The sequence below is a fragment of the Capra hircus genome, chromosome 20 (genome assembly GCF_001704415.2).
Source record: "Capra hircus breed San Clemente chromosome 20, ASM170441v1, whole genome shotgun sequence".
Lineage (NCBI taxonomy): Eukaryota > Metazoa > Chordata > Mammalia > Artiodactyla > Bovidae > Capra > Capra hircus.
The window spans coordinates 9944522-9969641 of NC_030827.1; the positions used below are offsets into that span (position 1 = coordinate 9944522).

At 41.8% G+C, this 25120-nt stretch overlaps 1 protein-coding gene across 1 annotated transcript in view; it reads right to left on the bottom strand.

The window, feature by feature from the left end:
- Positions 1–25120, bottom strand: part of MCCC2 (methylcrotonoyl-CoA carboxylase 2) — an 80510-nt gene that overhangs the window by 13926 nt on the left and 41464 nt on the right. Inside the window, exons 7-11 of the mRNA XM_005694592.3 lie at positions 22380–22493; positions 10894–10958; positions 6364–6463; positions 6157–6252; positions 2364–2436 (exon numbers count right to left, since the gene is read on the bottom strand). Coding sequence (XP_005694649.1) covers positions 2364–2436; positions 6157–6252; positions 6364–6463; positions 10894–10958; positions 22380–22493 — 448 coding nt within the window. The remainder of the gene's footprint in view (positions 1–2363; positions 2437–6156; positions 6253–6363; positions 6464–10893; positions 10959–22379; positions 22494–25120) is intronic.

Genomic DNA, 25120 nt, shown 5'->3' on the forward strand with positions numbered 1-25120 from the left:
AAGAGAACCCTGTTATTTTGTGAAGTAGATACTTTGGGTGATTCTAAGACGCTATTTTGTAAATATGAAGGAGGTGACTAGAGACATTTCCAAACCTACTGGATTATAAACAGGTGTCAAGTACTTGAAAGCCAAGTATCAACAAACTGTGCTTGTTAGAGTGAGTCACAGGAAGCATGCTACCAGTTCCTGGACCAGGCTCCATCTCCACGCTCAAGCTGGACAGTCTGCTGCTAAGACCCCCAATGCAGTGGGCCCAACAAAAATCAGGTGCTCAAAAAGTGAATGGATAAGAGAGAACGTCAACCTTAAGACTTATTTTTGTTCTTTTCTCTGGCTTTGTCTTGATTTATCTTTAAAAATTCTAATGGTTATTTAAGAATAACCAACAGAGAATAAGATAGTTGGATGGCATCACCTACTCAATGGACATGAGTTTGAGCAAGCTCCAGGAGTTGGTGATGGACAGGGAGGCCTGGTGTGCTGCAGTCCATGGGGCTGCAAAGAGCCGGACACAACAGAGTGACTGAAGTGAACAGATAGGTCTTTAATGTGATAAAATGAAACACTGATTTGATGGTCACCTATATTGCTTCTGGTCTTTCAGACCTAAAATCTCAGCCAAAACCCTATGCTGCACACCCTAAAAGGCACTGCCTCTTACAGAGGCAGTTCAGGGAGGGGCAAACTTGCCCAGAGCTCTAGCAATCCACTCTGAGTCCTTGCCTGTCCCACAAAAAGAGCTGGGAATCTGGCCCCTGTCTCAGCAGTAAGGTGCTAACCCTGAAGGTGTTGTGCCCTGTTAACTATTTAGACTTTCCATCCATCCTTAGTTCTGTAGAGTAGGGTGCATCTCTCACGACACTAGGGTCACCCACCCATGAAGGGAACATCTTCACCAACTTCCTGTGGGTCAAACAAAACAGTGAAATGTCTACAAAACCCCTATGGTTAAGTGCAGGGGCAAGAGGAAAGCTATAAGAACCGCCAATAGCACCAGCTCCTTGGAGAAATCTGTCCTTGTCCCTCCTTGCTCCCACTCAGGGCCCCGACCCTCTCACACCCCCGATCATCACCCTCCCTCCTGCCCCTCTCATTTCCCCTCCCCATCTCTTACTGCCCCACTTCCTCTCAAGCCACCCTCCCCTCAGGCCCCCTGCCTCTCCTTCCCTGCCTCATCCCCTCTCCCTCCTCCCTCGCTCACTCCCTCCCTCCTCCCCCCACCTCTCTTTCCTCTCTTCTTCCTCTCACTCCCCTCCCCTCCCCTCAACCTTATTTGAATTCCAATACAGACTAAAAGAAATGGAGGAAAGTGGATATAACCCTGGTATTTTAGGAGGCAAAGGAACCGTAAGTCTTTTAGCAAGTCCAGGGCAAATACATAAAAAAGATGACAAAGACAGCCCATCCATCTTCAAGAAAGAAGCTGAAACAGTTCTGACTTGTTTTAAATTGCTGCACAATGCGGGTTACATGCTGAACTATTTGGTGACAAATCCTGTCTATATATCAAACAAGGGGCTCTTAATCACTTAAACACCTACATACAAACACATAAATTCCACTCCCAGTATGAACCTTTCTCTTGCTCATAAATCAGACCAGAAGAAAGTGCTGTGACTTATCCTTAAACCTCAATGTATATTTGCAATTTGGATTTTTGCAGCTAGTTGTTTTCTCTACTCTGGTATGTTACCTTCAGATTAACAACTACATTCTGGAGTTTCTGCAAGACCAAATAAAATGCCCAAATTTGTTTTGCTGTTTGTCCAAGACAGATTGTTATGGATCTGGTATCTATGTTTCAAATTTTTTTTTTTCAAAGGCCTATAAACAACACTTTAGGTAAATGAATTAACTTTTATAAGTATTCTTATTTTGCTTTTTCAGACTTGATATTCTGTCCTGTATTCTCAGTCTAGTATTTGTGTGGGTCAACATAAGATCTACACAGAGACAGTGAGGTTTAACTCAGTTTATAGTTTTCTGGGAAACTAAAACATCACATGAAACTTCACAGTTGAATTGAAGACTAAACAGTGAAGAAGACCGTGCTGAAATTTTCAAAACAATTATAGCTATCCAGAGAAATAAAAAGAACTACAAATATTTCTGTTAATTTTATGATGATAAGAATCTTTTTATACAGCTAAAGCCACACAGTCACAGAATAAGGGCCGGATCCATAAAGCCATTCAGCTACAAATGATCCTTACAAAACACTTCCTCTTGAATACTGACTCACATTTGTACTGCTCTAAATAACAAAGCTCATGCCAAGCGCATTAGAGGCATGAGACAAGAGATCATTTGTTTTCAAAGCATCATAAAATGTTCACATTTTCAATTCTTCATCTTTATACCTGTAACTAATGTGTCTCCATACAAGGCTTTGAATTCATTGAATCTGCTTCCATCCACAATTCTAGCAATGACCTAAGAGGAAAAAATAGCAATGTCCCTGAGAAATTATATTACAAAAGGCTTTGTGCATTCAAGTTATTCATAAGGAAAACAAATTCTTAATGAAGCTGTCACTTTCGCAAAATTTCACCCTGTTCAGAAAATCTCAGTAAAATTTCACTCGACTTATATGGTTAATGCCCTGAAGTCATTCTGAGTCCTGATATTACACTTCATTATAAAAGCAACAGTACCACATGGCCAACCTAGACCAACCTAGACAGCATATTAAAAAGCAGAGACATTACTTTGCTGATAAAGGTCCATCTAGTCAAAGTTATGGTTTTTCCAGCAGTCATGTATGGATGTGAGAGTTGGACTATAAGGAAAGCTAAGTGCTGAAGAACTGATGCTTTTGAACTGTGGTGTTGGAGAAGACTGTTGAGAGTCCCTTGGACTGCAAGGAGATCCAATCAGTCAATCCTAAAGGAAGTCAGTCCTCAATATTCATTGGAAGGACTGATGCTGAAGCTGAAACTCAATACTTAGGCCATCTGATGGGAAGAACTGATTCACTGGAAAAGACCCTGATGCTGGGAAAGATTGAAGGCAGGAGAAGGGGACGACAGAGGATGAGATGGTTGGATGGCATCACCAGACCCGAGCTCACGGACGTGAGCTTGAAGAAGCTCCAGGAGCTGGTGATGGACAGGGAAGCCTGGCACGCTGCAGTCCACGCGGTCACAAAGAGTCAGACACAAATGAGCGACTGAACTGAACTGAACCACATGGCATCCTACAAGGGCTAAGAAGCAGAGAAGCAGAGACTATAAGGGCTGGTTACTGGACTCAGAGCTTCAGGGGCTGTCAAATGTATTAGCTGAGGGTCAGGGATTCAATCAGAAAGCAGGGACCCACTGTATAGAACAGGGAAGCATACTCAATATTTTGTAATAACCTAAAGGGCACAACAGAGGATGAGATGGCTGGATGGCATCACTGACTCAATGGACGTGAGTCTGAGTGAACTCCGGGAGTTGGCCATGGACACGGAGGCCTGGTGTGCTGCGATTCATGGGGTCGCAAAGAGTCGGACACGACTGAGTGACTGAAGTGAACTGAACTGAAAGGGCAAAGAATCTGAAAAAGAATATATGTGTGTATATATATATATACATACACACACATATATACGTATATTTTATATATATGTAAAACTGAATCACTGTACTGTACACCTGAAACTAACACAACATTGTAAATCAACTATACTTCAATTAAGAGAATATATTAAAACAAGAAAAAGAAGAAAGAAAGAAAGGTCTAGCCTTAGAGTCACAAGACTTAGGCTCCAACCTAAGGTATCACATATAATTTGTGGGCCATTTGTGGGTCCTTGAGTAAGTCAATTAGCCCCTCTGAGTCTCAGTTCTCACTTCTGCAGAAACGGAACAAAGTTGTGAAGATGTGATGAACTAGTAACAAAGGAACCTAAGAAAATAATGCTGAGATGAAGAACCAGCTCTGACTCCCAGCTCCACCACTGAGAAACTGGAGTCATAGGCTGGTTACCTAAAATCCTCAAAACCTCAGTTTCCTCATCTGTTTAATAATAATAATACTTAAGTGCTAATAACAAAGCACACTGCCTGGCACTCATTGAAAGGCAGCTGTTATTAAGTCTTCAATAAAGGTTCATTGATTCTGAATCTGACAGATGTTTCTACATACACACATGTATATATACATGTCATTCATCTGTAAGAGATCAAAGTTACCAGATAATCCTCAGTGCTCAGCATTAAACATCAGGACTATTTCAAAGTGTTCTAAACATGAAGCATATTCCAAATTTTTTCAGAAACCATTTTAGATGCTATGCGTCATTTTTTCAGTCCAGTTCAAACTTCCTTTTCCCTGCTTACCATGTCAATCAAAGACGTATTTTACAAGATGCAAAGGCTGAAAAATGAGTGAATAACTTACTTTGACCATTCTTTCATACAAAAATAAAATCACTCAAGGTCAGAGAAACCTGGGGCCACTTAACATGAAACTCCCTTCTATTTGCTTTATGATGAAGCTCATTTAACCACATAAAATATACTAACTCATCTTCCCAAAGAAGTAAACTTTAGGAAGCAGACATATCACATGGTATTATTCCCACTTGTAGGAGTGGAAATCAATGCTCAGAGGTTCAATCCCAATACCACTGACTAGGGAAGCAAGGACCAGAACTGGGTTTTTCAGTTAATATCCCAATGCAGTCCCACAGCTCCATATACTAATATCTCCAAACAAGGCTTATTTGCTATTACAGAAAAATATAATAAATTACCATCACAGTGATGAACATGAAGAAGCTAGGATACAATTTAAGAAGAAAGAGGTCTATTTATAAAAAGATACCAATTAAGATGAAATTGAAATACTGTTTAAAAAAAAAAAAGATGAACTACCATGAAGGCATGGATTTGCATCTGTTTTGCTTATTTCTCTACCCTTGGTTCCTGAAATAATATCGTCACAGAAAAAGCATGCAATAAATACTGTCAAATATATGAAACAAGTGATTATGCTTGAAAGAATGAATCCTTAACCATCTAGAAAACTTGACTATTAGAACAACTCATTTTTCAGGGACAGCATCCCTATAAGTACCATTTTTTTCTCTATGCCTGTAATTAACTGAGAAATCAAACCAAAAACCTAATTTTAAAATGTATAGTTAACTAAGTTACCTTGCCAAAGTGAAGTACCAGTTGAAGCTCCATTAAAATCCAGGATTAAAGACTCTCTAACAATAATAGGGTATTTCCTAAATAAATAATTACTCACATCCATAAGTTGGATGTTACATTCATCAATTCTTCCAAAAATATATTTACTGAGTACCTGTCATGTCACCAAGTACTAGTATAAGAATGAGGACCTAGCTACAAAAAAATGTTTCATGAAGAACTTTTAAATAATGGGGAAATGTTTATAATTTAAGCATTGATTTCCACGCCTAGTATATAGGTATGTACTATCTGAACTACATAAAAATGTATACACACACATTAAGCCAAAATACCAAAATATTGGCTGCTTTCTCTAGATGGTGGAATTACAAGCAATTTTTGTTTTTCTGTATTTTCTATATTTTTCACAGTTAGTACATAATAGTTTTATAGTCAAGGGGAAACATAACAAAATATTAAAGGCACAGAATCTGATATTAGGACAATTTCCTAATTTAAAAAGTATTCTGCCAGAAAAGATTACATGCTGTATGCAAGCACTAAAAACTGTTGACCTAGACCTTGGAAGACAATCTGTAACCATAGCAACATCCTCAGCTGTAATCAAAAGTCTAATCCTTTGTTCATGTCCTATTGATCTAAAAGGGTATGTTTTTTCTTCCAACAACTTACTGACATTCCATCCATTTCCTGAAATAAGAACCCAAAAAAGAAATAGCTGGAAATTATAACGTTGCCCTACATCTTTCCTCATGTCCACAGGAACAGAGAGCACTAAATATGAACAAAGCAAGCTTAGGCATCGTGCAGGGAAAACTTGCTGAAAATTAAGAGGTGTTCCCCCTTTTTTCTTTTAGTAAGATATCTTTCCCTTTTATGTCCCATATATAAAACAGACTTCAGCTTTGAAAATGGATACATACAGCTTACTAGTTCACACGAAGTTTAAACACATGCCTTGAACTATGACAGCATAGCTTATAGCTCACAGTTCCACTTTACACACCTCTCGGACATCAAAGTTCCTCTTAAGGTTGGCACCAACTATTCCATACAATTCATCAGCAGGAAATAAAGGATCTTCAGAAGGTTCAATGGTAACCTGCAGAAATACAGAATAACAACATTAACCTGTTTAAAGATATTATTTCAAGGTGACATAAGCCAAAATGCATTGGAAAAATAAAAAAATATAACAACAAATTCAACTCACATCCATTTTCTTCTGATAATTCAGACTCCTCACAATCTTCCTAGCTAAGTGAAGGGCATGCCTATCATCCAAAGCGTAGTAGTCACTTACTCCAGACTTTCTACAGAGTAAAGCACACTAAAACAATCAGAACAGGGGAAAGGAAAATAATTAAATATCTTAAACCCCAAGAAGCTTCTCTCATCTAAGGATGACATCTTTTTGCTTCTAAAACACTTTAATAGCTGTCATCTAATTTGATCTTCATAACATCCATGGCAAACTGTATTATTAATCTTGATTTACAAACAGGGAAAACTGAGGTACCCAGAAGTTATATACCTGCTCCAGGACCGCCAGTAGCTGCATAAGAACCTTCACCTTCTATTTCTCAACCCTGACTTTCTTCTAGTGGACCACAGGGCCTTACTGGCAAGAACTTCTATCTGATGCTCATCCCGTACACCACAGATAAAACTGCATATAATATATTTCAACCTCAGCTGGCCCACTTTTGTGATGTAGCTGGTAACAACAACAAGTGTTTGTACCTCACTGAGGTACAAACTGTGTACCTTCATCAACTGTAAAGATGATCACAACTTCATCATCTTCATCAACTGTGAAGACACCAACTGTGACTTCTCATTTCTGAGAGACTGCTGAGGCCTCCCTTGTCAAGTTACACCCCCAGAGTAAGCTGTTGCAGGTAGCACACACAAAGGCTTGAAGACACTGTCCCTCGGATCAATGGTGAAAATAACTGATAGCGTGGCACTGTGGTAAGGCATGGAAGTCCCTCTCCACTTCAAGTTCAATGTGAATGAGATATGGACATGCTCTGGTTCTTAGATGGCTTGTCATTGCACTTGTGGATGGATGGCTACGACTTTCTAATGAATTATTTTAGGAAGAACTATAAAGTCAGGCAAAAATATATACCTGAAAAGAATAGAATTTTAGTTTATGAGCAAAGATTTGGAGAAGGAAACGGCAACCCACTCCAATATTCTTGCCTGGAGAACTCCATGGACTGAGGGGACTGGTGGGCTACTCCACGGGGTGGCAAAGACTCAGACATGACCAAGTGGCTAAACAACAAAAATAAGCAAAGACTAAGCTGCCATGGTCTACATTGTGATGTCTTGTCCAAGGAAAACACCAAATCCTTGGGAGATATGTCCAGACTGGGACTCTCCCGGTGGTTTCACCGTCCACTTTGGGCTTGGGTGTTCCTCAGTAAGAGCAGGGACCATGTGTCTTCCAATACCTTTGCAAATGGTAGATCCTTCAGTTTCTTCAACTTAATAAGGCATTTTACAACTGACCGTATCTTTCGAACACTTCACACATAATACCAGCTGCAATTGCTGACTTCTGTCTACACTATAGTAACTCAGTAAGGAAAGAGAAATAGAAGAGATTGCTTCCCAATCAGTAAATATTTAAAATAAAATGTCTTCTTTTAAAAACTGCCTAGTATTTACCAAAATAGTAGGAAAGAGAAACTTTTGATGAGACACTCTATTATGTAAAGCTTTGTGTCAAATTAACTACTAAGGATGACAAATCTGAGATGTACAAGTAAGTATTTATTTATAATAACAGAGAGAACCAAAGCAACTTGTGACTAGTAAATTTTATGACACTGTTCCCAAAAAAGCCATCACCTCCTAATCCACATGACTTTAAACAAGCTATTATTAATGATAATAGCTGGCAGTAATAGAGTGCTTAGTATGCCACAGACAGTGTGCTGTGAGGCAGAAGCAATTCACATCTCCATTTCACACATGAGGAAATGAGGCTCCGGGAAGTTTAGTAGTTTGTCTAGTCACAAGGGTAACAAGTGAGGCAAATGGAAGATGAATCCTAGAATCTACACCCCTAACTTTTTCACCTTTTGATTTTATATTGGAGTAGAAGGCAATGGCGCCCCACTCCAGTACCCTTGCCTGGAAAATCCCATGGGCGAAGGAGCCTGGTGGGCTGCAGTCCATGGGGTCACTAAGAGTCGGACACGACTGAGCGATGTCACTTTCACTTTTCACTTTCATGCATTGGAGAAGGAAATGGCAACCCACTCCAGTGTTCTTGCCTGGAGAATCCCAGGGACGGGGGAGCCTGGTAGGCTGCCATCTATGGGGTCACACAGAATCAGACACGACTGAAGTGACTTAGCAGTAGCAGCAGCAGCTGATTAACAGGTTGTGTAAGTTTCAGGTATACAACAAAGTGACTCAGTTATACATATGTATGTATCAATTCTTTTTCAAATTCTTTCCCCGTTTAGGTTGTTACGTAACACTGAGCTGAGTTCCCTGTGCTACATAGTAGGTCCGTACGCCTAATTAAATTATAAATCCTTGAGGGCAAGGACTAGGCCTGAAATTCTTCTGCATTGCTCATAACACTTAGTATAATCCATCTATCCACAATAAGTGCTCAGTGAGAAAGGAGTGAATGGAAAACTGAGGCAGAAAACTTAGCCAGCTCTTCAAAAGGCATAGCAGTGTTCTTTGATAGGAGAGTGGAAATACTGTACATATTTCCCTGCTCCCATGACTGTTCCTACAGCCACCTGCTGGTTTGTGGGATGGCAGAGCAAAGAAAGGTTTACCGCACCTCCCAGGCCACTGAGCTCAATGATTAAATCTACCTGCCATTTATGTCTGGGTTCTTTAAAGTCTAGTCCTGGGCCCTTTTCCTTATCTACACTCAGCTCGAGATGGACTCATCTAGTCCGGTGGTTTAAATTCCACCTCTGTGCTGATGGTTCTCGAGCACTGATCTGGGCTCCAGACACTTATAGTTAACTGCCTACTCAGCATCTCTACTTGGATGCCTGGAGCATCTCTAACTTGGCAACGCTTGATCCCTCTGTTGCATCCCAAACTCTGCCCCTTCTCCAGTCCTCCCAGACTCAGGGAATAAAACCATCTTCATTACCTCACTTTCCTGTGCCCCATATATGAAATCCATCAACAAATCCCTCAATTCTACCTCTAAAATAGAGCACAAATGTGATTACTCCCTTCCTACCTTCACCACCACCATAACCATCTAAGCCAGCAGCACCTATGCTATTGCTACAACCATCCAACTGGTCCCTCATACACTCTTGCCAACCTACTAAGTATCTTCCGTCTAGGATTTTTCTAATGAAAGATTTGATAACAATACATCTCTCCTTAATACTCTTCAATGATTTCCTAATTGCTCATAAGAATACTGAATATTATGATGATCAACATGATAATAATGGCAGTTAACATTTATCGGTACTTAGTTTAAAGTAGGTATTGTTTCAAGCAGTTTACACATAATATCTCAGTTAATCCTCATGAAATTCTAGGAGCTAGATGGTGGTATTCTTACTCCTGAACTTTAACCTGAAATGGGCCAACCAGTGATGTAATGGAGCTGGCTCACGCCTGACTCACAAGAGCCAACTGTATGTATCTCTTCCTGATGCCATGATCAGCGTTGTCCCATTGTAGCTTAAGATCAGGCTTAGTGGGATAATTTATACCACAGATATGGATCGGCAGATGCCACAAAGTAGGATATTTTCCCTTCTCAGAGAACAAGCTAAGTGTTTACCTCTTACTGAGCATTTAGCCAAGCTATTCCTCAGCATTCCATGCAGCCTGCAGGGACCTTGAATGGACACAGGCTCCTCAAACAAGACCTAGGTAGCAGCTCAGTCACGAGCAAATGTAAGTTCTCAATGACTTCCCCAACAGCCCTTATGATCAACAGTCTCCACTGCCTCTCACAGCCTGCATGCTTATATACAGTCTCCAAGGAACTTAACACTACCCCCAATCTTCTGGTTTGATTAACAATCCGGCCCTAGTCAGGGGACCCCAAAGCACTCCAATCATCGACCTTAATAAAAACATGTACCCCAAGTCCTGTCTCATCTCTGGGCACTCTGGCTTGACCGCCTCATGTGGTCCCTCACGGTGTGCTGTGTAATTTCTCCAGGACCTATGACTAATAAACTTCTCTATTTCAGATTCTCTTATGGTCTATTGCTGAATCATGGCTCACCATCCAGCACCCTGTCCTCCATTTAACAAGTGTTAATTAAGCAATGTCATAATGCCTGCACGCCACTGGGTTAGCTCTACCTTCTATATGCCTTCCCTATACTTCTTTTTTGTGGCCCTCATCATGTATACACATTTATGTTCTATTTTGAAGGAGGTGAAACTTCCCTGACTAGACTATAAGCCTGAGATCAAAGACAAAGTCTATCTTATTACCTTGAATATCTAAACAGTGCCTGATACATAACAGGTGTTCAATGAGTATTTATTGAATAAATGATAAATCTGTCTCTCCAGTCTTTCTCGGCTATAATAAAAAGCTGATGTTCTTGCTTAGAAATGGAACACTAAAGAACTGAACCCCAAAACTGCAGATCTAGAATAAGTAAACTGGTTTGATCTGGCAAGTTTAACACTCGGAAAAAATAATTTAAAATTTCTTTTAAACAGATAAACAACAATCAATCCTGGGGAGAAACAACTGCTTCTGTTTCACCTGCAGTGAAGATCAGCCCCGCCAAGATCCTCAGCTGACACCTCTTCTCCAGTGGCTGCTTTAACCTACAACAAAGATAAAAGTCAAAGGTGAGTTTTGTCCATCAGTTATTAAAATGCCTTCCCATACATTCCCTAACCTGGCTCTATCTACCTTTCTTTCTCTCACAGAACTACATATTTTGTTTCTCATTTAACCCACCTGGATAATATTGTCTCTAGTCTACAGACAAGAAATGCGAACCCAGAGTCACTAAGGAACTTGCCCATAGCCCCCAAGCAAGGGACAGAAACTGACTTGGACCCAGACATTCCTGGCTTGAAAGCACGCTCTTTCCCCTGCATTATTCTGCCTCCTTAAAGCCTTTGTATCTGTGCAAACGTTGTTCCTACTACCTGGGCTCCCTTCTTCCTCTCATCCACTCAAGGAACCCCCACTTCTCTTTCAAGCCCGACCTGCTCTCTGTGGCTTTCCCTGATCTGCCCAGGCCTTTAAACCATTAACGACACTCCACGGTATTGAGCAGATTCCACTTACACCTCCAACGGCGCTTGCCGGACTGTATTTCACTAATTTGTGTGTGTCTCTCTCATCTTTTCTATACTGTGAGTTCCTGGATGGCAGAAATTGTGATTTATTCATCACTGGACACCCAATAAATGTACTGGAGTAACGTTATTTTTTTTTTCACCTTTGCTGAATAATTCCAGTGACTATCAAAAATAAACTCTTAAAGGCATAGTATCTTTAAGATGGGGGAAAAAAATCTCCATGATTACCCACATCTAAGATTCATGAGACTATGACCAAAAAGAAAGAAACGTTAAATAATAAATTAAGAATGTCTTAATTATAGTCTGAGAAGTTTTAACAAGAAAAATGATTTAAGGCTAAATGCCAACCTGGTCCCTTAGGAATCATTTATTGATTCGTACTTCTTTGGGTTAGTTGATTTGTTTCTTTTTCTCCAAGTAATTTTTTTAAAAGCTTTTGTTAGAATAATGAACATTAACCTAAAATACAGCATAGGAAGGACTTATTCACTACATCAAAAGCTCTGTCTTAAATATTATTATACAGGGAGAAGTAATGACATTTTTTACCTCCAATTATTCCACCCCCAGAACTAAATTCTTGGTTCTCTTCTTCCCAAAAAATTCAGTGTAAAATAACATTCAGTCCAGAAAATAACTAGTTACAAAGGTGTCTGGATATTTAAAATTGTAAAAACTAATAAATAACTGATAAAGGATATTCATTCTCAGGGAACTAATATCAGCTGAAAAAAGAAAATTTGTCATCAGTTAATATTTACTGAAACACTCACACATGTCTGAAACTGACATATAAAAATTTGATAAAAGCTTAAGAGAAAAAGAAAATGGCTCATTCTAGTAAATAACAAGCTTGGACAATAAAAGATAAGACAACAAAACAGCTCCTTCGAAACCTTGCCTTATTACTGTGCATTTTTTTCCAACCACTTTAAGCTATGGAAAGCTATGGCAACTCAACCTCACATTATGTGTGAAACCTGCAAAGCCTTTTCTCAGTTTTCGGTAAAACAAGCATCAAAATTTAGAATTCTCCAACAGCTGAGGCTGCTGCTGCTTTTTTTCTCCCTATAAACATGGCCTTTTGATTGCAGACTACTGAACAGGGTTCAGTTCTCTAACAGAACTGCAGACTTCAGTGGCCAGGTTGCTTCTTTCTAAGGTATAAGTTAAATCTGAATCCAGTGAACAGACACTATGATGTTGACCTTTATCTTCCTTATCCTGATGCTAACAATATCCTCTCTCAAAAACAGCATTATATCCATATTATGATAATGCCTTATTCCCAAAAAGATGTTTTAAATTCTAGTTATATCTGTACTCATTCTCTAATAAAAAATAAACAAGAACTACCCAGGAAAATTTACTATACATAGTAAATTAACCAATAATCACTATGAATATAGCTAGAGAGATATTAAAGAATAATATTTAGTATTATTCTGTAGGCTTTTGGAATGAAGCCTTGAGACTTTTACTACATCTGAAATGGTAGTTTTTCAGGCTTACCTGATCCTCAGTAAAAAAGTTATTGAAAATTAACACAAAGCATAAGATCTTTTAACATTCTCTTTTTAACAAACTTGTGTTAGTATTCCAAAACCAAAGATAAACTTTTGAAACAATAAACTTCCTTTGTAAGATATAATTCATGTACCAGAAAATTTGCCATTTAAAAGAATACAATTCAGTGTTTTTTATTTTATTAACAAGGTTGTGTAATCATCACCACCACCTAATCCCAGAACATTCCATCACTCTCAAAAGAAGCATCCCTACCCATACACTCCCACCCTAGACCATGGCAACCGCTAACCTACCTTCTGTCTCTATGAATCTGCCTATTCTACATATTTCATAGAAGTGGAACCATGCAATATTTGTCCTTTTGTGTCTGGCTCAGTGTTTTCAAGGTTTATCCATGTTGTAGGATGTGTCAGAACTTCATTCCTTTTTATGGCTGAATAATAACTCCACTTTAGGTTTACTGTACCTTTAGAATTTCCTTGGCATTATTCTGTTTACCTCTTTAATATTCTTGGATTATACATACACGGTGGGATGTTTCCTTGTAATCTGTACTAACTACCTGTGTCTTTACCCACCCTTTGTTTATCCCTCTGAAATCTAGGATCAAGTTGTGGCATAAACTGCAGGGTGACCGCTGCTTTCCTGAAACTCGCTGTTGCAGCCTGGTTCAGCACAGACCAGAAACTGCCCCACGACTCGAGGGTGTGACAAACTGTGCCCTCGTGATTGTCCTAGAAAGCATACCAAATGCACATACTTGGGGCAGGACGTGCTCGCTGCTCCGCTTCACTGCCTGCCCCTGTGTCCGTCCCCATGGAAACAAAACAAGATGCTCCTGATCAACAGCAGAGCCTCAACTTGACTCCCTCATTATGGTGCGCTGATCAAACTCCCCAGTATAGCCATTCCCTAATGATCTCATGTGACTTCTACCAATAAAAGTGCGGGCTGAAAGGAGCCATTTTGTCTTCCTGCCACGGAGAGCAGCAGGACCCCCTGATTCCCTGCTTGCCCAATTATGTGTCTGACTTTTCACTACGCGCCCGCCCCCGCCCCCGTTTCAGGCCTTTCTCACCCGCTGTGCTGGACACGGCAGGTGGCGCCCAAACAGGGACCTGAAATTGGGAAGAATTCCGCCGAGGGAAAAAACTGAAAGTGAAGACAGCAAGCGGTAAGTGAGACGCCTGGATCACGACCAGGCCCCCAGGCTCCAAGGGTGGAAAGTCCCTTGTCATCTTACAAAGTCAGGGTAACAATGGGGAATGATTTGAGTAAAGCTGAGAAACAGCATCTCCAGCTTTTGAGGCACCTCCACCAGACTGCTAGCGCGCAGGTGAAGGAGGAGCAATTGATGCAATTGCTCAGTTAAAGTGAAAGCGAAGTCGCTCAGTCATGTCCGACTCTTCGCGACTCCTCCGTCCATGGGATTTTCCAGGCAAGAGGACTGGAGTGGGTTGCCATTTCCTTCTCCAGGGGATCTCCCCAACCCAGGGATCGAACCCTGGTCTCCCGCAAGGTAGGCAGAAGCTTGACCGTCTGAGCCACCAGGGAAGTCAGAGGAGGTTAAATATAATCCTTGGTTTCTGGAAGAAGGCACTTTAGATATTGAAAGTTGGGACTGAGTGGGAGAGAATTTGAAACCAGCACACAGGAGAGGGGATCGCACACTCGTGATGGTATCTGTGACCTGGGGCTAGTGCGATCAGTCCTATACCCTTTACAGACTGAGAAATCATTCCAGAAGGCGGTGTCCCCAGAAGCAGCTCTTGTTTACCCTTCCGCCCCTCTGCCACCTAAACCTGAGGGTGATTTTCCACCACCGCCACCTCCGCTGGATCCAGAAATGTCTTGGGAGGATAAGCCGCTGACTCAATTTCAGCCTGCCATGGCCTCCACCCTTTGTCTGTGTGCTTTAAACACTGAGGACCATCTTGCTTTCCCTATTGATTACAGACCCGATGCCAATAATCCCACTCAGGTTATTACAATCCATGAAACTTTTGACATCAATGTTTTAAAGGAACTAAAATCTAGTGTTAGGTTGAACGGGGCTAATTCCCCTTAACACAGGAACTGTTGGAAATTTGTTTCCGTGGAAGAAGTTCTTCCTACAGTGTTAAAATGTTAGCCAAAGCAGCTTTAAGTGGTCCCCAATAGTTACAGTTTTTTGCCTCTTATACTGAGTTGTGCCAAGAGCAACCCCATACTAATTTGGCCACTGGACATAATCTTACCTTTGAAATGCTCAAAGGCACAGGGCAATATACTAGCCCAACTGACTTATGAAGGTACACTGGTGGGAGCGTACGAACAGGTCACCAAATGTTGCCGAAGGGTGTGGCAGACAGTATCAGACCCTGACAAGCCTACCGGTTCATTTGTTAAAATATTACAGAGACCTGGAGAAGACTCACTGGATTTGTAGACTGGCTCTCATCTGCTCTCCACTGTCAAATTAATAGTCCTACAGTGGAGGACATTTTGTTAAAACAATTAGCCTATGAAAATGCCAATGAAGATTGCAAGGCTGCCCTTAACCCTATTCGTCAAAACAGCAGCCCTGCAGATTTTGTTTGAGCATGTCAGAATATCGGTACACAGGCTTACAAACAAACCACGTTAGCTCAAGCAATTTGTGCTGCCTTTAAAAATAATTTTAGCTCTTCCCCAGCCAAATGTTTTCAATGTGAAAAGCCTGGGCATATGAAAAAGGATTGCCATTCTTGATCTAAAACAGGTATTACAATACCTCCACCCACTTGTAACAATAAAACACTAGGACTGTGTCCTCAATGCCAGAAAGGCAATCACTGGGCTAATCAATACAGATCAAAATTTCCTAAGAACGGTTCCCCTTTACAGCCAGGAAACTGCCAACGGGGCCAGCCCCAGGCCCCATAAACAATGGGACATAGCTGGTGAAGATCTCCAGCACACCCTTCAGCCTATCTCCAGCCTCCCAGCCACTACCAACAGAAGTGCTGCGTTGGACCTCCCAACCAGAGTAACTGTTCAGATTAATGAATCGGACCCCGTGTAGCAATCCCTACTGGGACCCAAGGCCCCATTCCACCGGGGACTATAGGACTCATTCTGGGCAGAAGTGGCCTTACTCTCAAGGGCCTCCAAATTCTTCCTGGCCTTACTGACCTAGACTATTCGGGAGTGCTCAGCTCCTTCTCTTGCCTTACCATGCCCCTAACAACTATAATCCTATCACCAGAGGAAAACAAGAATTTGGGAGCACAGGTGATCAAGTAGTGTGCTTTACTCAACAAATACTCTCAGATCGGCCCACTTATAAGGTTAAAATTCAAGGAAAAACCTTCTCTGGTCTCTTAGATACTGGAGCTGACTTTTCCATCATTACTTCTCATCAATGGCCAGATGACTGGCCCTTGACTGAACCCCAGGAAAAAATCTCCGGCGTGGAAGAATCCCAACAACTTGCTCAGAGTTCAGCAATTCTTCCTTGCCTCAGTTCAGTTCAGTTCAGTCGCTCAGTCGTGTCCGACTCTTTGCGACCCCATGAATCGCAGCACACCAGGCCTCCCTGTTCATCACCATCTCCCGGAGTTCACTCAGACTCTTGTCCATCGAGTCCATGATGCCATCCATCCATCTCATCATCGGTCGTCCCCTTCTCCTCCTGCCCCCAATCCCTCCCAGCATCAGAGTCTTTTCCAGTGAGTCAACTCTTCCCATGAGGTGGCCAAAGTACTGGAGTTTCAGCTTCAGGATCATTCCCTCCAAAGAAATTCCAGGGTTGATCTCCTTCAGAATGGACGGGTTGGATCTCCTGGCAGTCCAAGGGACTCTCAAGAGTCTTCTCCAACACCACAGTTTAAAAGCATCAATTCTTCGGCGCTCAGCCTTCTTCACAGTCCAACTCTCACATCCATACATGACTACTGGAAAAACCATAGCCTTGACTAGACGGACCTTAGTCGGCAAAGTAATGTCTCTGCTTTTGAATATGCTATCTAGGTTGATCATAACTTTTCTTCCAAGGAGTAAGCGTCTTTTAATTTCATGGCTGCAGTCACCATCTGCAGTGATTTTGGAGCCCCAAAAAATAAAGTCTGACACTGTTTCCCCGTCTATTTCCCATGAAGTGATGCGACTGGATGCCATGATCTTCGTTTTCTGAATGTTGAGCTTTAAGCCAACTTTTTCACTCTCCTCTTTCACTTTCATCAAGAGGCTTTTTAGTTCCTCTTCACTTTCTGCCATAAGGGTGGTGTCATCTGCATCTCTGAGGTTATTGATATTTCTCCCGGCAATCTTGATTCCAGCTTGTGTTTCTTCCAGTCCAGCGCTTCTCATGATGTACTCTGCATATAAGTTAAATAAGCAGGGTGACAATATACAACTTTGACATACACCTTTTCCTATTTGGCCCGACAAACAACTTGCCCACTTCCAACCTTTTATTGCACACATTCCCTGCAATTTATGGGGCAGAGATCTGCTTGCCCAATGGCACCTAGTTCTCTCCAACAAGGGAAAGGCAGATTATATGATGGTGAGAATGGGATAACAACTGGGGAAAGGGCTAGGAAAAAATTTACAGGGAGATCCTTCTCCTTTACCCAAACTGGAAAGAAAAGAGCTACTATATAAAAATTTTCAATGAAGGTCATTGACATTTCTCCACCACTACACACCACACCTCTAACATGGCTTAAATCTAAACCTGTTTGGGTGGATCAATGGCCTCTAGCAAAGGAGAAACTTACGCATTTACAAGCCTTGGTAGAACAGTTTCAAGCAGGACACAGAGGAAAGTACTAGTCCTTGGAATACTCCAGTTTTCACAGTCCCTAAAAACATCAGGCAAATGGAGGCTGCTTCATGATCTTCGAGCTATTAATGCAGTAATGCAACCCACGGAGGCCTTGCAGCCCGGACTCCCATCCCCTTTGGCCATACCTCAAGATTGGCCAGTTGTAGTTCTGGATCTTAAAGACTGTTTTTATACAATCCCCTTAGCTCCACAAGACAAAGAAAAATTTGCCTTTTTGGTACCCAGTACGAACCAACAAGCCCCCATGAAATGGTACCAATAGAAAACATTGCCTCAGGGGATGGTGATGCTATGGCAACAATACGTGGCTAGCACTCTGGAGGGAGCTCGAGCCCTCTGTCCTCAAGTCTCCATCATTCACTGTGGACGACATACTCTTAGCTGCCCCAGAAGTCTCTCCTAAACCCACTTTTTCACCAAGTTCAACACGATCTTATATGATGGGGACTACATTTTAGGAGATATTCATTGGTTGGACCCTGCCTTGTGCGTTCCTACCAGTTCACTTACACACCTCTTTGAGACCCTTAAAGGGGACTCAGCCCTTCTCCTCAGACTCTGACGCCACAAGCTAAAAAGGAAATTGATATAGTAAGTATTGCCATTCAAAATGCTCAACTTAATCATGTTCACTATGATCATCCTATTCTCTTCATTGTAGCTTCTTCAGAAGCCCCTATGGGAGTTCTATTTCAAGAATAGCCCACCTTTGGCATCACAGAATGGCTGTTGGCACTTTCTCAGGAGGGCAAAACTCTGATGATGTATGTTACCCTTGTGTCTAATTTAATTATACAAGAAAGAAGCATACTTGCCAGTTAACTGGCTTTGATCCTCAAACTATTCATGGTCCATTTGACAAAACTCAGCAATAGTGTCTTTGACAGATTTGCTTATCATGGCAGGTTGCCCTCGCTGCTTTTGTGGGCATTTTAGACAATCACCCTCCTGCACATAAATTATTACAATTTATTTCTCTAACCCCCTTTGTGTGGCCCAAAGTCACCAAGGCGGCGCCTATCCCAGGCGCTCCTACTTATTTTACAGATGGTTCTAACAATGGCAAAGCAGGCATTACTGATCCTGAGGAGTGAGAAACTCTAGTAACTCCCCATACCTCGGCTCAGCGAGTGGAACTAGTACAGAAATTACAGTACTTGTTTCTAAAGACCTTTATTAATATTGTTAGTGACTCTGCCTATGTTGTTGGAATGACCAAGTCTATTGAGACTGCAAAAATTAAACATGTTAATTCTGACGACTTATTCCTCCTATTTCTCCAACTTCAAAAAACCGTTTGCTCCCATTCCTTTCTTTATCACACATATTCAAGCTCACTCCCCTCTCCTGGGGCCTCTCACCCTTGGCAGTTCTCAGGCTGACCTTCTAACGATGCCCATTTTTAAGCAGGCTTGCCAGTTTCATCAACTTCTTCATCAATCTGCCATTCCCTTAGACATCAGTTTAACATTACTAAATCCCAAGCAACACAAATTATTCAAGCCTGTCCCTCCTGTTAACAAGTCAGTGCTTACCAACCTCCATCACCTGGAGTTAACCCTTGAGGGGTTACTCCAAATAAAATTTGGCAGATGGATGTAACCCATTTTCCTGAGTTTGGACACCTTAGCTACCTTCCTGTTTCTATTGATACTTATTCTCATAAGCTTTGGGCTTCTGCTCATCCTGGTGAAACCACCATTCACGCCCAATGCCATTTATTAGCTGCTTCCGCTCATATGGGCATCCCAAAGAAACTTAAAACTGACAATGGGCCAACTTACACTCGTAAATCTTTTACAACCTTTTACAACCTAACATGCTCTCTCTGGTCTATTAGTCATTCTACAGGCATCCCATATAAACTGGCCAAGTTATTGTTGAATGAGCGCATTATGCTCTTAAAAGTCAACTTTTAAAACAAAAAGGGGGAATAGCAGGGAAATCTCCACCTGCGCATCTGCATCAAGCTCTCCCAACCTTAAATTTTTTCACAACAGATGACCAAAAATCAACCCCATATGAGAAACACCATTCACATACTCCCTCAGTGCAATGCCCAGAGGTCTGGTGGAAGGCGCCAGAAGGTGGTCCATGGAAAGGACCAACCCCCTTATAACATGGGGAGGAGGATGTGGTTGTGTCTCAACAGGTCAAGGCCCTGGTTAGACACCAAGCAGGTGCATCAGGCTTTACCATGGATCCCCCATTTGCACCACGGAGATGTGGGGTTCCACAATGAGCAGGGCAATGGTGACACAGAAGGTCCAGAGGCTGCCCCTGGCGGACTGCCCCCTGCACCCCGACCCCCACCCCCACCGCCCCAAGCAAGGAGGACAACCACACACTCATCAGGTATCTCCTATGACTTGCAGACAACTGAAGAGCCTCAGTCAAAAGAGCGAACAGGTGCTCTTGCGCACTCGAACACCTAAGACCCCCGAGACCATGCTGCTGGCTACGGTGGCACTGGCCTCCTGTGCTGTACCTGGGGCAGATGCTGATTTGTATTGGACTTATGTTCCAGACCCTCCATTAGCTAGACCCTTAACCTGGACTGACACTTCCCCTACAGTTTGGACCAACAATTCCCACTGGTTCCCAGATCCTAACAGGTTACCCGCAAATTTAATACAAAAAGAGCCCTATATTACTATTCTGGACTGACCATGATAGTTCTGCAATCAAAACGAAAAGGGGGAGATGCTGCAGCCTGGCAGAGCAGAGACCAGAACCTGCCCCACGACTCGAGGGTGTGGCAAACTGTGCCCTCGTGATTGTCCTAGTAAGCATACCAAATGCACATACTTGGGGCAGGACGTGCTCGCTGCTCCGCTTCACTGCCTGCCCCTGCGTCCGTCCCCATGGAAACAAAACAAGATGTTCCTGACCAACAGCAGAGCCTCAACTTGACTCCCTTGTTATGGGGCGCTGATCAAACTCCCCAGTATAGCCATTCCCTAATGATCTCACGTGACTTCTACCGATTAAAGTGCGGGCTGAAAGGAGCCATTTTGTCTTCCTGCCACGGAGAGCAGCAGGACCCCCGATTCCCCACTTGCCAAATGATATGTGTCTGTCTTTTCATTACGCGCTAGCCCGTCTCAGGTCTTTCTCACCTTCCGTGCTGGACGCGGCACTCACAGTAATGGAGATGGTCACATGGGAAGTGAGGAAAAACCAGGGATAACATAATCCAGTCCCCAGTGCCTACTTCACAGGCAGGCGGCCAGTGAGGGTGCACAGGGTCCCACTCTCAGAAGAGTCCTGTGCTCGGAGTTTAACGCTCACTGGTTACCCTGGTGCAAGGCTAAACAATTTTCTCTCTGAAGCTGTTTTCTGTAATGAAGTCTGATGGGACAATGGAGCATATGTGTTAAGGTTTACAGCCTCTGATCTTCCGCAGTCCTCCTCCCCTCTGCTCCCTGCTTCCTGGCTGACTGGTGCCTGCGCCCTGGGTCTTGCCCTACCTTCTTTTCCCTGCCCCTGACCAGTGACTGTTCCATCTGTCCCCAGTGGGGCTCTGGCTCAGGAGCAGGGTCATAGGTCAGGCGTGCACCCCATGGTGTCTCTGGGAGGATCATGGCAGCCCATCACAGACCTGGGCTAGGCAGTGCTGAGATGTGCTCGCCAACTTGGTGGGGGGCGGTTAGGGCTAGCCTTTTACCCATCCCCATCCGGGTACCAAGCACATTTTCACATGGAGATGGCACAACTTGGGGTCATAGTGGGCCCATGGGAAGCAGAGATGCCTGGGGCGGAGGTGGGGGGTGCCATGTCATGAAACAGCGAATAAAAACACAACTGCTAGACAGATCACAGAAGAAAGGAAAATGTTTTATATTTTAGTACTTTTGACAGTGGAAACAACTCAAATGTCTATCAACCAATAAATGGATAACAAAATACAGCCTATCCGTACAATGAAATATTACTTAGCTATAAAGAGGAATGAAGTGATTCCTCAAAAATTTAGATACAGAGTTACCACATGGCTCAGCAATTCCACTTCTGAAGATATACCCAGAAGAAATGAAAGCAGGGACTCACACAGATATTTGCACACACATGGTCATAGCAGCATTATTCCAAAGAGCCCCAAAGTGGAAGCAACCCCAAAGTCTACTGAAGGATAAATAGACAAAATGTGGTATATACATGTACACTGGAATATTATTCAGTGTTAAAAAGGAAAGAAATTCTGACACATAACATGGACAAATCTTGAGGACATTTTCCTAAGTGAAATATGGCAAACACAGAAGGACAGATATTATAGGATCCATTTAAATGAGGTTCCGAAAGTAGCCAAATTCATAGACAAAGTAGAATCATGGTTTCCAGGGTAGTGAAGAAGGCAGGAAATAGGGAGTTAGTGTTTAATAGGTACAGAGTTTCAGCTGGGGAAGATGAGAACGTTCCGGAGATGGATCGTAGTGACAGCTGTACGACAAAGTGACTATACTTAACGCCAGAGCACTGTGTACCTAAAAATGGTCAGAATGGTATATTTTACATTATGCATATTTTACTTCAAGCAAGCAAGCAAGACTATGTTCTTACCAAAAAGAAACAAACAAGCAGGTTCTTACCAAGGGAGGTCCAGCCAAGAAAATGGTACCCTGCTTGCGGACGATGATGTTTTCATCAGCCATTGCAGGCACGTAAGCTCCTCCTGCTGTGCAGGAGCCCATGACCACTGCTATCTGGAATCCAAGCACACAGGAAACTCATGCAGGACAGCTCGAACAGTGAATTACACAGTCTCTGGATCTACAGTTCCACAGACAGTACCAGGGCATGTTACTAGCTTGTCCCTCTGCTGTCTTTGTTTTTCTTTTCTGGTTTTGGGGGGATTTTTTGTCTGCGCTGTGTGGCTTGCAGGATCTCAGTTCCTGACCAGGGATTAAACCCGGGTCATGGCAGAAAAGCTTGGAATCTTAACCACAAGGCAACCAGGGAACTCCCTATGTTTCATTTTTAAAATGGAGTTCTTTTAGAACTGTTTCCTAACTTTTGTATCAAAACATTTTGAAGGGCTTAGGTCACACTTTTACAAAGGTTGTGGACAACCTCCCTGTCAAATGAAAGACTAGCCAAACAGACCATTACACTGAGCAACTAATGGAGAGAAGAAACTCACAATCAACCCATAAACTAGCAAAATTATATTAAAAGGACAACTTTATATCTAATAATAATAACAGCAATAATAAGTTCTCTAAACAACTGCCACTTACCTCATAAGAATACTGAAATAATTCTCCAAATGAGCAATGTTAATTTTGTGTTACCCTGAATATAAGACTTTCTAAATATAAAACTAATGTTAGCATCACAATTGAAAATCTTGCTCAAAAGAAAGTCAACTGTGTTGAAGCTGGGTGATGCATACTTGAGGGTTCACAGTACTATTTTTCTACTTTTGTGGGTGCTTGAAATTTTCCATGATGAAAGTTTTTTAAAAATTCTTGCTTAGAGATTGCTGCTGCTGCTGCTGCTAAGTCGCTTCAGTCATGTCCGACTCTGTGCGACCCCATAGATGGCAGCCCACCAGGCTCCTCTGTCCCTGGGATTCATATGATACAAATAATAAATATAGATTTTGTTGATTAGTCCCAGATAGGAATAAATACTACCACGAAGAAAAATAAGAGAAGGATGTAGTGAATATTTTCTTAAATTACCATATGAAAGTAGTTTCACTAATTCCAATATTCCATCCGTTTTCCTTCTAGTCATATCAATACCTACTTTGGAAAAGAAAAAAGCCACGCTACTATTAATCCAAAAGCAAGAAGCAGCATGAGCTACCATTTCTCTATGTAGATGGCTGTCATGTTAACTCACGCGCTGCCTTCTATTTAGATGGCTGTCGCGAAAGGCATTTTCTCCTATTTCATGTCATGTTATTAAAAACAGCTGTAACATTTCTTTGTCAAGATATAACAGAAATGTTTATCACTTACTGTTTTGCTTGTTAGCTTATCAATCACTGAGAAGTTTTTTTCTTTCGGTTTTATTGGAATATAATTGACATACAGTGCTCCCTAAGGTGTACAGCATAATGATTTGACTTACGTGTATCATGAAATGATTATCTCAGCAGGTTTAGAAAATATCCACCATCTCATTTAGATTTTTTTTTTTTTTTTGCTGCACCATGCAATGTATGGGATTCTTAGTTCCCTGACCAGGGGTCAAACCCATGCCCCCTGCAAGAAGCATGGAGTCTGAGCCATGGACTGCCAGGAAACCCCTAAAATTTTTAAAATGGAAGAAAGTGTTTTTCGTATGATGAAAAAACCTCTTAGGATTTACTCTGAACAGCTTTCACACATAACATAGAATAGCATTAATTATATTTTCCACATTGTGCATTATATCACATTACTTACTTATAAGTTTGTACTTTTTGACCACTGTCATCCGATTCCCTTTCTGCCCAATCCCTAGTCTCTGGTAACTATAAATCTGATCTCTTTTTCTATGGGTTTGCTTGTTTGGTTGGTTGGATCTGAAGTATAATCAACCTAAACACTATGTTAGTTACTGTAATATGACAGAGGGATTTGATAACACTATACATGTCAAAATGATCACCACAATAAGCCCAGCCACAGTCTGTCACCATAAACAGATAGTACATAATTCCTGACTGTATTCTCCACACTGTACATTTCACACTAATGACTCATTTTACAACTAGAAGTTTGTACCTCTTAATCGCCCTCACCTATTTCTCCCCCTGCCCCTGCCCCACTTCCCTGCAGAAGTTTATTTTAAAATATCTATGGCTAGAAAAAGTCTTGCCCATGAGTACAAAGAAATATTCATCATAGCAATGTTTATAATAGCAAAAACATGCAAATAACCAACAAGTCTATCAATACAATATTTTAAAAGAGATATTGTGGACAAATAAATTCTTTAAAAATCTGAGGCAAATGGTACTAATGAACCTATTTGCAGAAAAGGAACAGAAATGCAGATAAAACAGACATGGGGGTGGAGAAGAGGGGAGGGCGGGACTAATTGATAAGAGTAGCATTGACATACATACACTGCCATGTGTAACATGGTATAAAAAAAGCTAGCGGGAAGCTGCTGCAGAGCACAGGGAGCCCAGCTTGGAGCTCTGCGATGACCCAGAGGAGTGGGATGGGAGGCGTGGGAGGGAGGCTAAGGAGGAGGAGATATATACATATAACTGATTCACTTTGTTGTACAGCAGAAACTAACACAACAATTGTAAAGTAGTTATGCGCCAATAAAAGAATGTGGGGGAAAAAAATAACAAAGGAAAGGTTAGTACTTCATAAATCCAAGTGGA